We start from the raw sequence: 15,824 nt of genomic DNA, 5'->3' as shown, positions 1-15,824 counted from the left end.
GGCACATTATTCCATAACCGGGGCCCAGCCACTGAAAAAGTCCTGGCCCCGGCACATTCCAATTTGTAGCAGGGGACCATCAGGGCACCCTGCTCCTGAGAGCGAGTCTGCCAATGGTGAGACACAGGAGAATGGCGAGTGCTCAGGTATCCAGGACCCAAGCAGTGCAGGGCTTTATACGTGGCCAACAAGACCTTGTAGCGCACCCTAGCAGCCACCGGCAGCCAATGGAGCTCTTGAAGCACCAAAGTGATAGAAGACCACTTTGGGAGCCCCTTAACCAACCTGGCTGCTGCATTTTGTACAGCCTCTAGGCGTTGGATGGTAGGTGGAGCTGAAAGGGAGGCGGGCCAAAATGAAAAAAAAAAATTGAGCTGAAAGCTTTTATCGTCAATAACTGAGCTTTAGGAGAGTAATTTCAGTTTTTAAGAATCGGGGAAAGAAGTACAGAAAAGTCAGGAAACTCATACACACACACACAATTGGTGATTTTGCTAGGGATATGTGAAAATTTCATGTGTGTTTGAAACTCATGTGAACTTGTTCTGTTCAAAACCCTGAACCATAGCATGAGCAGGAGAACGTGCTCTCCAAAAATGCTTGCAGATTCCTGAACTTGCATTCACCCTTAGGGGGAAAAAATGCATATTTTCACACTTTACTCTATGAAGCAAGGGGAAATGGGGATTTTGGGTGTGCTTAAGAAAAATGCACATTTTTTTTTCTTTTTGAAATGTGCACTTTTCTTACTCAAAATGCATACTCCCCCCCCCCCCAAATAGCATAAACCAACATGGGGAAGAAGGTGAACTGAGCATCAAGGTAATGTTTGGAGAATCTGTGTGAATGCAAAAATCACCTGTTCGCCCATCATCCCAAGATGTGACCTTCTGAGGAAACCTGGATGGCAGGAATGGGCTTGATTTTGCCACCAGGGTTTTGCCACCAGGGTCGGCTTGATTTTGGGCTTGATTTTGCCACCAGGCCCAAGGTTCTGTACCTCTGATATACACACACACATTTGTCATTACAGAGGATTACTTCTATTGTTCATATTCCTCCGGGGCAGGAAAATCTCTGAAAAATATTTCAGTCAAGTTCTACATTTTTGCACCCAAGGGGTTTTGAAGAACACTTACTGGGTGTGGCGTGAGACAATTCTTTTTCATGTCTGTATCAGTAAGCAGTGTGTGTGAGAGAGTGTATACATGCAATGACTTGTACACAAGCACAATTGAACACAGGAAGCCTTGGATGACACCTTTACTGACACACCCACATGCTCTTGACACAAAGCATTTTTAACAATTCACATCTTTGGAAGACAGGAATAGCAGCTTGGCTTCTTTTCCTCAAAGGGGTGGAAGGAGAAACAGGATTGCACATATTTTTGAAAGCAGGAAATGGCTTGGCCAAAAATTTGGGCATTTTATCAGCAGTTCAGGCCTAGGACTTCTATTCCCATTCTTGAATTCCCAAGGTAGAAAACAGCAGGGTGATGGTAGCAAGTTGCATGAACGGCAGCATAGGCTTGGTTCCAAATCACAGCTCCATTTTAAGTGGATGGAAGTGTTATGTGACCGAGAGGCTCAGAAGACTTCAGAAATTCACGTTCCATGGTAGTCATTCTGGTAGTGTCAAGTGTCTCTTCTGAACAGTCATGGGCTTCTGGTAGCCGGAAGTCACACACTTCCATACTGGGTTGGGATTTCTTCCATAGGTTATTTACGCGCACAAAAGCATAATCCAGCAGCACCATCAGGAAGGTGCACCACACTTCACTTGCTTGAAGTCTGAAGGGACTATTGCCTATATCTGAAGTAGCTTGGTAACTGAGAAGAAAAAACATCACAAGTTAGGCCAATTCATTGACAATATCTGAATGGTTAATTGTGGCTCAATTTCTATTGGATGCATCTTGGAGGGCCAACAGCTGGCTGCCTAGTTCCTATCCTAGAGGCAAGGGAGGTTTCAAAACATAGCACCATAAGACAGGGATGGGCAGAAAGTACTTCTCTAGATATTTTGGATTTCAGCTCCCAGCATTCCTGACCATTGACCGGGCTTCTGGAAGTTGAAGTCCCAAATGTCTGGATATCTAACTTAAGACATAAAATCCTGGCAGGCCCCTCAAACATGGCCAATCATCAGGAATGATGGGAGCTGTAATCCAAAGAATCTGGAAGACACCAGGCTGAGGACAGAATTACAAGGTAGAATCTTTCCCTGGCCTCCAGTTCAACATGTGTAAAATGGTACTAGTGATCACAGATGATGATAATTTTGTTCCAGTTTGGTTTTGTAAAGAATTTACCAAAATCCACAAACTTCTTCCTTTATATTTGGGAGAAAAAGAACATGAGACTATTTTCCCCCCCAAGTGTATAAGAAAGCAAAGCAGACAGATTTGTCTATCCAGGCCCAGGGCTTTTGGACCCTCAACTATCAAAACTCTGGGTTTCAATCCATGTATACTCAACCGTGTCAGGGCTGAATTAAGATCATCTCCTATTTTTTTCCTGACAGGATCATTTTTAACAGCTAGATGACAGGCAGGTACATCACGTGAGAATTGCTGTACCTGTTGCATTTGGCTGGTGCAGATTGGTGAGAAGTTCATTTCAGTTTGTTTTTGATACGAATCGACACAAATTTGCAAACCTCTTCAGAGTTCAGGAGAGAAGGGACCTGAGATTTTAAAAATCCAAGCCCAGGAGAAAGCACATGTACTCACAGAACTGTGGAACAACTGTAAAACCCACTTTGTACACCAATAGAATCATAGAATAGCGGGGTTGGAAGGGGCCTACAAGGCCATCGAGTCCAACCCCCTGCTCAATGCAGGAATCCACCCTAAAGCATCCCTGACAGATGGTTGTCCAGCTGCCTCTTGAATGCCTTTAGTGTGGGAGAGCTCACAACCTTCCTAGAAAACTGATTCCATTGTTGTACTGCTCTAATAGTCAGGATGTTTTTCCTCATGTCCAGCTGGAATCTGGCTTCCTTTAACTTGAGCCTGTTATTCCATGTCCTGCACTCTGGGATGATCAAGAAGAGATCCTGGCCCTCCTCTGTGTGACAACCTTTTAAGTATTTGAAGAGCGCTATCATGTCTCCCCTCAATCTTCTCTTCTCCAGGCTAAACATGCCCAGTTCTTTCAGTCTCTCTTCATAGGGCTTTGTTTCCAGACCCCTGATCATCCTGGTTGCCATCCTCTGAACACGCTCCAGCTTGTCTGCGTCCTTCTTAAATTGTGGAGCCCAAAACTGGATGCAATACTCTAGATGAGACCTAACCAGGGCCAAATAGAGAGGAACCAGTACCTCACGTGATTTGGAAGCTATACTTCTATTAATGCAGCCCAAAATAGCATTTGCCTTTCTTGCAGCCATATCGCACTTTTGGCTCATATTCAGCTTGTGATCTACAAAAATTCCAAGATCCTTCTCATTTGTAGTATTGCTGAGCCAAGTATCCCCCATCTTGTAACTGTGCATTTGGTTTCTAAATGCAGTTACAAGATGGGGGATACTTGGCTCAGCAATACTACAAATGAGAAGGATCTTGGCTCAGCAATACTACAAACGAGAAGGATCTTGGCTCAGCAATACTACAAATGAGAAGGATCTTGGTTCAGCAATACTACAAACGAGAAGGAACCACATCATAAATAGTCACCAAGAACTGCTTACTTATTTTGATTTCTGCGCTCTGCATATGAAAAAAGACACCAGGAACGACAGGAACATCACAGAGCCAATGATGATGAGCACAGCTTCCACTAGTTGTAGTAGCTTGATCTTATTTGTCACTTTTGATCGGAAAAATTCTGCTTTAGTATCATCGATCACTGCTGTCTGGGGAGAAGAGAAAGGAAGGGACAGGAAGCTTCAGAGGAGCAACAATATTTCAAACAAAAGCACACAAGCTAGTTTCTCACTATGTTATTTGGCATGGCAACCCACACCCCCTCTTACAAAAATTAAGTTTACCTGGGCAATATAAAACAACCTGTATACATGGTTTGTTCCACCCAGCTCCATCACAAACCATAGAATGGACTGGTGAAAACATGGAGATGGAGCAAAAAGGGAGGCTTGGACAAATGGTACGGGGATAGAAGCTGATGGCAGCAGGAAGGACATTTATGGCCAAATGCATTTACACAGAATGTGGTGGTAGAATTATGGGGAGAGTGTAGGTGATGGTCATATTTCCCAATGCTACCCCACATTAAAGATTCAAAGCCCCAATCCCTCCCTACATCAAGCAAACTAAACCATCAGAAAGGAAGCTGTGCTATTAATTTATTTTTTGATTGGATTGGATTTCTACCCTGCATTCTCAATCAAGAGAAATGACACTGAAAGCAGCTTGCCATCAGAAATAGAATTTTGTTAAAACAGTAATAAAACAATGTGTTAAAACCCAATTAAAAACACAATGGCAGGATAAAAACATCATCTAACCCAACAGACCCACTTACACACCAAAGGCATGCTTGAATAAAAGGGGGAGCAAACCTAGCCTCCCTTGGTAGGGAGTTCTACAGCCTCCTGGATACCACTTGCCTCTCCACCAAACATGCCTCTAAGAGTGGCAGTCTAAAAAGAAGGGCCTCTCTTGAAGATCTTAAGGACCATGGAGGCTCAGATGAGAGAAGGCAGTCTTTCAGGTAGCCTGGTCCCAAGATGTATTGGGCTTTATAGGACATAGTCAGCAATTTGAATCCTGCCCAGGAAAGACCAATAGCCAATAAAGTTGTTGTATCAAGGGAGTCACGTGCTCCCTGTAACTGCCCTCAGTCAACAGTCTGGCAACAGCATTATGGACCAGCTGAAGTTTCTGAACAGTGTTCAAAGGCAGCCCCATGTTGAGCACATTTCAGTAGTCCATTGGGATGTAACCAAGGTATGTGTGACTGTGGCCAGATCAGACACCTCTAGGAATGGGTACAGTTGACACACTGTCCTTAGCTGTGCAAAGACACTCCTCTCCACTGCCAAAATCTGGTCCTTAAACTCTTCAGGATTGTAGCACCATCCAGCGCAAACTGAATCCCTATTCCCAGATTTGCCTTTTGGTCAACCAGGAGCTCCTCTGTCTTGTCTAGATTAAGCTTTAATTTCTCTGGCTTCATCCAATCTATTACTGACATCAGACACTCTTTTAGAACTTGAACAGCTTCCTTGGATTTGGATGGAAGGAGAGAGCGACGCATAAAACCTCTCTAAGGTGCTAGCTTGTTCCACACAGGGAGCATTCAAACAACACCTGAAATGTATTCTGAAAGGCTGCAAGTCCAGAACAGTGCTGTGTGATTGCAAGGGGGGGGGGGTTGTACAAGAGAGGATGAATAAGGCAAGTATAACTTAAGATATTTCATAAGAGCCAATAGAAAAATTGCTAGATGAATCTTCTGATAGGGAAATTACTGGTAAATGGCCTAAGAAAGAGACAGTTGGAGAATATGACTCAACTGTATTCTCACCTCCACCCTACCTTTAGCCAGAGGGAAAGTAAAGCTAGGAGTAGGGATATTTTTTTGCGTTGCTTGATTTCTGCAAATGCAAACTTGGTTTGCATTTGTGAGCCAAGCCAGGAGTTTCTTCCTGAAATCTGGGAATGTCTTCCGGGGTGGTGTGTGTGTGTGTTAATTTGCTAAAATAGCTATTTGCCCAAATTTCAGCCAAAATTCACACAAATTGCACATACAGTGGCTGTAATTCCTGCAGATTACGCACATACAATATACACATACAAGAAGAAAAACCTGACATTCTGCGGACTGGCCCCTGAGCTGGAGTTGGGCCAGCTCAGGGGAAAGGGGGCTGAAGTTCGGGAGTGGGGAGTTGATGAAAGCTCAGAGAATGCCCTCTGGATGGATTCCTCCACCATCCCTGGCTACGAGTCAATAAAACACAAGAGAAGCTGTTGGAGAGACAGATTGCAGTTTGAAAGGGCGCGCAGGGACAAGCAAGTTCTAGAACAGCCTTTCCCCAGCTGGGTGCTCTCCAATGAATTTGGATGACAACTCCAAGCACACCTTGACTATTGGCCATGCTGGCAGGAGCAGATGGGATTTGATCCAAAGCCTCTGGATGGCACCAGGTTGGAGAAGGTTGCTTTAGAAGGTGTCTTTGGAGGACCATATATCTAGGGAGATCAGGCATCAGGTCGTGGGACTCTCTTCCAGAATGTTTATGCTTGTTCCTCTACCCATGGTGAGCCAACATGTTTGACATTACAGAATACCACATCAGCTGCCAGCATCCTCCTTCCAGAGGAAAGTGAACCCTTTGATGTAGCTTTGGAACATCATAGAAGCAGAGCAAGAATATATAGACATTATACACAATCTAAGTTTGTTTAAAAACAACAACCCACAGTTGATCAGATAGAGGTGAGTGTATGCTCACTATATATATAAAAAAGCCTTTGACTACCAAATGTTATACACTTAAAGTTCTTAAACTAGCAGTACTGGAAACGATAGAGGAGGGAGGAAAAATAAATAAAACTAACCTCATTCAGCCACAGGATAGGAAAGAGGAAAGGAAACTTAATTTTTTTTAAAGGCCTGTAATAAAAACATAAAAATAAAATTAGAATTATTCTGTTCATATGTTCTTAATGTATAAACTCCTTTAAAAAAAAAGAGTTTTGATGAGATTCAGTACAAAATTCCTCACGTACATTTCTTTCTGGAGGAGAAATCACGAACATTGCAGTCCCACACACATCTGTTCACAAGTGATTCCATAGTACCCCCCTGGGTCACACGCCCACAGCGGAATTTTGGCAGCAGAAGCATCTAAACGATCAGCTGTTTGCCATTGACTTCCAGTAGCAAACTGCAACGGTGGCCTAAAATGGCCAAATTTAGTTTCAAAGCTGCAGTTGCAGTTTGCTGCCAAAATTTGGGGGCAAACCGCTGCTTTGCCACTTCCACAGCAGCCAATTCAGTAGGGGGCAAAGACAGCAGAGGGCAGCAAGGGCCACACTTAAGTCCAGAGGGGTGCAGGCCACCGTATACATACAAGGGATGATCATCTCTATCCCAGCCTTCCCCAGCTTTGCACCCTCCAGATGTGTTGGACTACAACTCCCACAATCCTCCAGCCAGTTATCCTCCAATGCATCTGGAAGGCCCCAGGTTGGGGAAGGCTGTTCTATCCTATCCTACCCATAAGAGGTTGAGAGGGGAAATGCACCCATGTGTCTGATGGACCTAACCTAGGAAGCTACCTTTTACTGAGTCAGAACATGGGTCCATCTAGCCCAGTACTGTCGACACAGGATGGCTCTCCAGGGCTTCAGGCAGAATTCCTTTCCTCGCCCTACACGGAGAAGCCGGCGATTGAACCTCGGATCTTCCGCATGCAAAGAATGTACTTTATCACAGTGAGGTATGATCCCTCCCTTTCAAACGCATCTGCATCTCAGAAATGTTGCTTAAAAGAGAGGCTTATTGGATTGACAGATTAAGTACTTTGATGCCTTGGGGTCTGAATGATAAATTAGACTTGTCCCCGTTTCTTTAAGGCATTTTACCAGGATAAAATTCACCTGAGCATCATTCATTCAACAGTCTTCCTAGCTTACTATGGTGTTCACCTTTCAAGTATATCATTCACCATCACATTAACTCAGCTCATGTTTTAATTCATGGTTCTCACACCGGACCAGGTTACATGTAATGATTTAGTGATTTCCTAATCACCTTTAATTTATTGCTCATCATATAGTACATATAGTGGCATTCTTTCGTGCCTCATACTACACTCCTCTCCGCAGTCAGGATGAGAACAGCACGAAATCAAGGAAGCTCCTTCGAGCAAGTCACTTTTTACCTTTTATCTCTTGATACTATAACAATATTTTGACTACTACCGTGAACTTATACTTTGAATTGTTCTCATTGTTATTATAGCTGTCGATGAATACCATATTTAAACAAATTGGTATCCAGCATCCACTTAAGGGGAATTAAAATTTCCACCCAGGAAGTGCATAGTCCCCTACGGATTTCAGAGTGAAAATGCATACATATTCTCACATCTGTGGTGCAGTTGGAAACATTTTCTGGTTGCATACATCACACTACTGATGAAGATTATTTGGAAATGGAGTATACAATCTAGAGTTACCATTTATGGATTAAGATTTGATTATAAGCAATTGATATCAATATTTGAATAAAAGCAACTGTATGTATGATTTCAGCATTGTATTTTAGTCAGTGAAGCAACTGACACTAATACATTCATTAAGGTTTGATTATAAGCAATTGATATCACTAACTGCTTGTTAAAACTGAACACTTATATTTATCAAGGTTTGATTGATATCAATATTTGATTAAATGCAACTGTATATATGATTCAAACATTGTATTTTAGTCAGTAAAGTAATTGACACTAAGATACTTATCAAGATTTGATTACAAACAATTGATATCAGCAACTGCCTGTTAAAATGGAACACATACAACTGTATCCTTGAAAGTCGTCAATGTTTGAATTGCTCAACGATCTCTCTGCTCGGCTTTTAAATAGCACTGAATTATTTTTTGTTTAATCGTTATTATATAATGAGAAAATTAGTGTATTTCAGACAGTGCATAAGAAGAGAATTCCTGTATTTCAGTTGGCAATATGACCCCCGTTGTTTACAAGCTAGTGTTTATAAGCTTACATCCATAGTAAACACAATTATCTTATCAGTGAGCCCGTTGACTATCAGCCATTCATTAGGTCCTCTTTTCATTATCAGTTTTACTGTGAGGGTCCCTCCCCATTTCTTGTTGTTTTACTGAGTCAGAACATGAGTCCATCTAGCCCAGTATTGTCAACACAGACTGGTAGCAATAGCTCTCCAGGGCTTCAGGCAGAATTCCTTTCCTCACCCTACATGGAGAAGCCGGCGATTGAACCTCGGATCTACCGCATGCAAAGAATGTGCTTCATTACAGTGAGCTATGATCCCTCCCTTAACCCAAAGCCGATCAGGCTAACTCTACAAAGCCAACATGAACCATCAAAACAGGAACTTACAACACAGCACATATACTGCATTTTTACCCCATATCAGGAAAAACAGTGACTCCAAAAACTTACGTAATTTTTGTGTTTGGCCTCACCAATAAATTCACTTGCAGCCTTTTGGCAAACTGTAGAGTAAATCCTGTTGTCTTAAAAACACAAAACAAAGAAGTTGTAAGTGCTGGGGGAAAGGGATGGGGTTGATAACAGTGATCAAGGGTATATGAGCGAGAGAGAGATTTAAGTTTTGGTTTGAAAACAATTTCCATCAAAACAGAACACAAAATGAACCCAAGTTACATTGTTTGTATGGTTTGATAGTAGTTACCCATGGCCATAGCAGTTCAGATGAATGTCACATGAGTTAGATTAATTCACCCTTGACTGAGTAGTAGAATCACAATGCAGAGATCTGCTGGAGATATTTTACAACTACTCTAGCAACCAATGTAAAGCTGGTGTTGTGCTTTCATAGTATATCCAGAATAGGAAGGAACTAGGGCCATCTGGAAACGGCCTCTTGAAATTCTTTCTTTTCCTTTCCCCTAAGAATTATTTTGTGTGTGAGAGACAGCAGCTACTGTTGGCAGCCTGGCCACCATTTTGCATACTTCACAGTGCCCTAGCAATGGCAGCATTCTGGGGGCATTGTGGGAGAAACATTGCAGCTGCCACAAGAAATGGTGGAGAATGTTCAGTAAAAAGTCTGTGAAGTGTCCTCCTTTTTCTAGGGTAATGAAAAAAAGAAATGCTCAGAAAATCTCTTTGGCTTAGCTCTCTTTGGCTCAGATTTCTCTACAAAAGTGGAGAATCCTTCTCCCTTTTCTCAAATAGTTTGCTGCTAAGGTCAGAAACCCATTCTGAATCACATCCATCCAAAACAAAATAGGTCCAGCCTGACTGCCGAAGCATCTGAATACAAAGGGTGATGGGGTGCTTTGTCAAGGCAACACTCACCCCACTGGGTTATGAACCCAAGAGGCTCACCCCAAGAACACATGCAGTGCACTGAAGAAGGGGAGCCATGATCCTGTGCACTGTCTATACACAAAGAGAAATTTCCTGGTGGAAAGAGATGATCTCAGAGCTCACCTGTTGCTGTGGTGCTGACAACCACATAGCTTGAACTGGTTGAGAAAACAAGTATTAATCCGCTGAGATGTGCATGTAAAGCAAGGGTACACAACCTGAAGCCTTTGACCATCCCTGAGTGGCCCCTGGAGCTGGTGGAAGCCCAGCATTCTTCCTTGGCTTCCAAGATCACCATTTCCCCACTGCTAATAGCAGCAGGGAGGCAATAATCCCAGTCGTAATTCCTTGGGAGATGGGATGGGATAGAGACTTACCTCCACCTTTCACCCCATCCCCTAATGATCCCTAGATCTCAGGGGTCAGGGAGGATGTGTGTGTGTGTGTGTGTTTGTGTGTTTATCTGATAATGAATGTGGCCCTCTGGGCCGAAAAGGTTATGCACCTCTCACATAAAGTAAGCCCAGTCACAATCTAAGCTCTACTGACAGAATTCTAATTCCTCTAAACAATTTAACTGTGGTGTAGTGGCTGAAGTGTTGGATTGGAAATCAGGAGATCTGAGTTCTAGTCCCCAATCAACCATGGAAACCCACTGGGTGACTTTGGGCCAGTCACAGACTCTCAGCCCAGCCCACCTCACAGGGTTGTTGTTGTGAGGATAAAATGGGGAAGAGAAAAAGGAGGATTATGTACGCCGCCTTGGGTTCCTTGGAGGAAGAAAGGCAGGATAGAAATTCAATAATAAATAAATCTGAACCTCTGTGGTGGGGTTGAAGTCCCACGTGTAATTACTTACTGGTTCCACGTCTAAATAGGTGTTATGCTCCTGTTCATTTGGGTGCATCCCTTCAACGCCTTCAGAAATGTCTGGACTTCCATACAAGAAGTGGGGTAGTGTAATATACACTGGCTTTCCTTTGGAGGAAGGGGAAAAATCCATCATATTGAATTTGAAGCTTATCCTATGCATCGTTGAGCTGAACGGGAATTCATGTTGGGGTAGACTAGAGTCTCTCCCTCTCCCTCTCCCTCACACACACGATCTATAGCAGTCACACAGACACAGACCACATCAGTTCACCAAGCAGTAGACTGGGGGTGTTGAACCTCTTTCAGCCCAAGGTCGGCGGGGCCAAAAGCAGAAGGGGCGGGACCAATATACCAGCATATCATAACATAAAGCTCTTCCTGCCAGTACCGAAGCCATAAGAGAGGCGTTCCAACCTCTTAGAATGGATAAAGTACTGCACAAAAGCTGAGAAAGCCCCCTCAAACAATAGGTGGTTGTTTCCCAGTTATTGGGGAAAGGGGTGGGGCCAAGAGAATAGGGTGTGACCATCTGTGGAACCCTGGGGGGGGGGGAGATTGGGACCCCAGGTGGATCATAATTGATCTGAGATTCATGGGAAACTAATTCACAGGTTCAAAAGTGGGCACATCTGTCAAAGAAGGACAACAGGTGAGGTGATGCACCTTTCATTCTCCAAATGCCCTCCCATCTCACACCCTCCTGCTTCAGGTAATCCAAAGTCAGCAAGCAAGAGGTATCTTTCTCTTTCTTTCCTCCCATGGCATGCTGCAGACCCTCACAAGGCTTACTAAACCACTAGGGAAAATGCCACTTTCCAGGGCGCCCGCTAACACATGGGATGTTGTCTAGCAGCATACTAGGTGCTGGAAAGGGCTTGTTAAGACCTCTTTTCCTCATGCTTGCTGCTGACAGAATACCAGTAATGGCCAGGCATGTGGGGATAAGGGTGGGATCATGGGGAGGAAGGAGTGGGATCATTCCCACATTAAACAGTTTGACCAAGGGGAAGAAATTGAGGCTCAGGATGCTACCGATGTCCTAGGAGGCAGGCATTACAAAATCCCAGTGCCATCTCTGCTTAACATTCGGCAAGATGCTACAGCAATTTAGATCAGTGGTTCCCAAAGTAGGTGGTACCGCCCCCTTGGGGGTGGTGGGATTGCATAGGGTGCGTTAAGAGGCAAGGGGGCGGCAGGGGGCGCTAAGAGGCAAAGGGGTGTCAGGGGGCGCTCGAGGTGGTCTTTTCCATACCAGGAGTTTTGGTTACAGAAGGAAATTTCTGATCGCTATCCTGCACTATGGAGAGTGGTTCAGAAGCTCCTGGTTGCATTTCCAACATCATATCATATGTGGTCTGCCTACTTCTCCCCAAGCAAAGAAATTGACTCCAGATGACTAAACGTGGTGATTAAGACTCACGTTAAGTGACTTTAAACCAGACATTGGGAAACTGGTATCACTTCATCAAGCCCATCCATCACATTAAGAATTTACAGAATAGTGAGTTACTCTACCGTAGTTACTAAATGTGATATCTAATATTCTTGCTAAATGACTACCAGACTTTGAAAAGATGATCTCAGTGGATCAAGTTCATCAATTATGTTTAATTGCATAAACTAAAAAAATGTAATTGGATTTTGAATAAATATTCAATTGTTACTGTTTTGAATTTTATTATTATCTTCTTTATTGGGTCATTGAAAACCGCTATTCTGAATAATGATTTTTATTGTGTAGGGTAGGGGGCACTGGGCATGAGTCTGTGGAACCAAGGGAGCGGTTACCTGAAAAAGGTTGGGAACCACTGATTTATATCAACCTTAATGCATGTTGTTTGCATTTTTGCATCAGAAACAGGGCATGCAAAATCTGAATGAGCCGCCTGTCATGCAAACCACATATCAATTCTCCATCTCCTGAATATGGACAGGTGGACCCTATCTCCCATCATCATAGAAATAGTTTCATATATCCCTAGAAGCAGGATTCATGTCATCTCAATAAAGTGAGGCTTTCGCTAATGGTCTGCTCACAACTATTTCTTTTCTTTTTTTTTTTTACTGCGAGTTCACTTTATTTAACACATTTATATACTTGAAACCAATAATTTTAAGGCAGTTTAAATAATAACATCAATCTCAGATGAGGAGTACAATTTAAAGACTCAGAGGGCCTGTTTAGACAACACACTAAGCCATGGTTAGGCCACTAACCCTTTTGCAACAAATGGTTAGTGAGCATGTTTAAACCCTGGCTATGAAGCCACCATGGTAAGGAATGGTTCATACGACACACTAAGCCATGGTTCACCTGACATGCTAAGCCATTGTGTTCAGCTCCAAATGCTCAACCACGATGGCTCAGCACGTCATCTGAACAGGGTTAGAGTGCCAGGCACCTAAGAGACAGGGAAATGCAGAGGGCATTCCCTGCCCTGAAGGCCCTTACCGAAAAGGCCCTCTGCCCTGTGTAACAAAACCTCACCTCTGATGCAGGTGCTATTTGGAGAAGGGCTTCAGCCAATTACCTTAACCTGTGGGTGGGCTGGTATAGGTTGTTGTATATGTACACTTACAAAGCTTTATTGTACATTTCAACAAACACACAATGTTAAAATACCAGACTGTGCATTAGATGTATCAAAGGTTCTTACAATGTACAGACAAAATTAAATCAGTGGCGCAAACTCACCCACGTCCAACCTGTTGGACATTTCCACCCCACTCCATGCTCGTCAGGCCAGACGTGTTTCTTTTGAGGCTTAGTGAGGTGAGTACTCGGCAGCTGTCTGCCCTCACTCCGGAAACTGCACATTCCCCCCCTCCGCGTTGTGTAAATGGCAGATGTAAAGGCCTTGTTTATGGAGGGGGAGGGGGGAATGCACAATTTTCAGAACCTCCACTGTGGTGCACAATGGGGGCTCTGGATGAGGGTGGGCAGAAGACTGCCAAGCACTCTTCAGGCCAGGTGGGCATTCGGCGCACTCATGGAGTGAACTCTGGGTACCTAGCTGAGTCCGTGGGGGGAACACAAGGGAGTCCATCAGACTCCTGGACTCTGTCAGGCAACCACAACATCCCTGTTTTCAATTTCGGTCAGTTACCCTCCTTGCAGGCACTAATGTCCAGTGCCCCGGCTGATGTGCAGTTCCTGGATATCACTTCGTCTGTGCAGAAGCAAATGTTGCCCGGGGTCACAGTAGGTGATGCAAAAGCCGCTGAAGGTACTATGAAGCGATAGAGTGGGATGTCCTTCAGAAGCTGATCACTGTCAAAGTTGCCATAGATTGACCTGGATAGCAAGGGACAATAGGTTGGCTCTTAATCTGGACCAGATGTAAAGGCATGCCCATGATTTCAAATGGCAATCACATCCCTCCAAGCATGGTGTGTTTACAATAAACCTAAAGGCATTATTTGATGTTCCAACCTGCATATGATTTACCTTAATACCACTCTTCAATTAAGTTCCCTATGGCAGTTTATATAAGAAAATTTAAAAAAACCAATTCATCCAATAATGCTAATCCTCCTCCTCCTCCTCCTCTTCATGGGCCTGTTCAGACAACACACTAAGCCATGGCTAGGCTGTAACTCCTTAGCAGAAAATGGTTAGTGAGCATGTTTAAACCATGGTTATGTAGCCACCATGGTTAGGAATGTTTCACACGACATGCTAAATCATGGTTCACATAACATGCTAAGCCATAATGTTTAGCTCAAAATACTTAACCATTGTGGCTTAGTGTGCCATCTGAATATGGTCATAAAGAAAGGGAAAAAATGCAGCAAAATCTTCTTAAAAGCCAGATAAAAAGAATTGGCACTAATATCATCCCCAAAGGACTCAGAAAATAGGAGGTTTTTGCATGGCCCTGATAGGACTAAGTAAGCACGAGCCAGATCATTCTGAGGAGAATATTTCATAACTGGTGGTGCCACCACAAAATAGGCCCTCCCCCAATAGAAAACTGCCTCCCCTCAGAAGCCATCACTTGCCTCTCACCTGAATTCTTTCTAGTCTTAACTTGGGAACCTGGTGTCTTCCTGAGATGTAGAGAAAATACTATCTAAATTATATTATTGAATATCTCAGAAGCTTTTAATGCAATGGGACAAAAATGTAACCAGTTACCTACAAAATCTGGTGAAAAGAAATGGTATTGACGTGGTTTAGGCCCTGAATATTTGCCTTGTGCATAAATAGTTCTTTGGGGGATCATTTTAATTGAAAAATAACATGATAGTCATGATTGGGGGTGGGACACACACCCTGCAGCTACTGCTGTTAAATTTAGCAATGCAATGCTAACATTTATCATTGTTCTGTCATACCATCACTGGTTTGGTCCCCACAATCCTGCCAGATAACCCCAAAAACATGCCCTGATGTCATTTACCTGCAGATATCAGAAGAAAAGAATTCCAATGTTTTACCCTTGCTGACAAAAGGCGGGAACGATGACCCATCTGCACATGAAATTAAAGTGTGGCATAAATTAGGTACTTCCCAGCTCACCATTTTGTTTATATTTATTTGGGGACATGGGGGTTAGCGGCAAATGCACTGTGCTTGAGTGGCATTTCGTGAGTCAAATGGTAAATTCAGAGGGTAAATTCAGTCAATCAAGGGAAGGGGAAGAACTGACCATATACCTCTGAATCCAGTGGAGTAGGCCATTGGCGTGACCCATAAGTACCAATGGGGGGGAAATTGAACCAGATAAGCGAAAATGGAAGGACCAGAGGACTGTAGATCACTGAATCATTAGTGCTACTCCACAAACAATATCAGGTGATTAGACAGTCAAAACATGGGGAGAAATTAGACAGGGAGAAGTTTCATAACTTCATTTGAACTAGGGTTGCAGCTTCTTGTTTGCCTGGAGTGTGCACAGCCCATAAATCTGTGGGACAGCTGGAACAATGATGAA

The 15,824-nt window shown here is 43.4% G+C and overlaps 1 protein-coding gene across 6 annotated transcripts in view; it reads right to left on the bottom strand.

Moving 5' to 3' along the window:
- Positions 1–1,247: 1,247 nt before the first annotated feature.
- CD36 (CD36 molecule (CD36 blood group)) overlaps positions 1,248–15,824 on the bottom strand; it is a 94,060-nt gene continuing 79,483 nt past the window's right edge. For 5 of the 6 annotated variants that reach the window (XM_063134214.1, XM_063134215.1, XM_063134213.1 and 2 more), the window contains exons 8-14: positions 15,291–15,360; positions 13,995–14,182; positions 10,874–10,992; positions 9,121–9,194; positions 6,527–6,581; positions 3,694–3,858; positions 1,248–1,832 (exon numbers count right to left, since the gene is read on the bottom strand). In XM_063134214.1, coding sequence (XP_062990284.1) covers positions 3,694–3,858; positions 6,527–6,581; positions 9,121–9,194; positions 10,874–10,992; positions 13,995–14,182; positions 15,291–15,360 — 671 coding nt within the window. In that variant the 3' untranslated portion in view covers positions 1,248–1,832. Of the gene's footprint in view, positions 1,833–2,375; positions 2,795–3,675; positions 3,859–6,526; positions 6,582–9,120; positions 9,195–10,873; positions 10,993–13,994; positions 14,183–15,290; positions 15,361–15,824 lie in introns of those variants that run through there. The other variant, XM_063134219.1, reaches the window with a different exon arrangement.

This window comes from Elgaria multicarinata, chromosome 9 (genome assembly GCF_023053635.1).
Source record: "Elgaria multicarinata webbii isolate HBS135686 ecotype San Diego chromosome 9, rElgMul1.1.pri, whole genome shotgun sequence".
NCBI classification, from domain to species: Eukaryota; Metazoa; Chordata; class Lepidosauria; order Squamata; family Anguidae; genus Elgaria; species Elgaria multicarinata.
The sequence above is the reverse complement of the archived record's forward strand: the minus strand, read 5'-3'. Positions and strand labels throughout refer to the sequence as shown.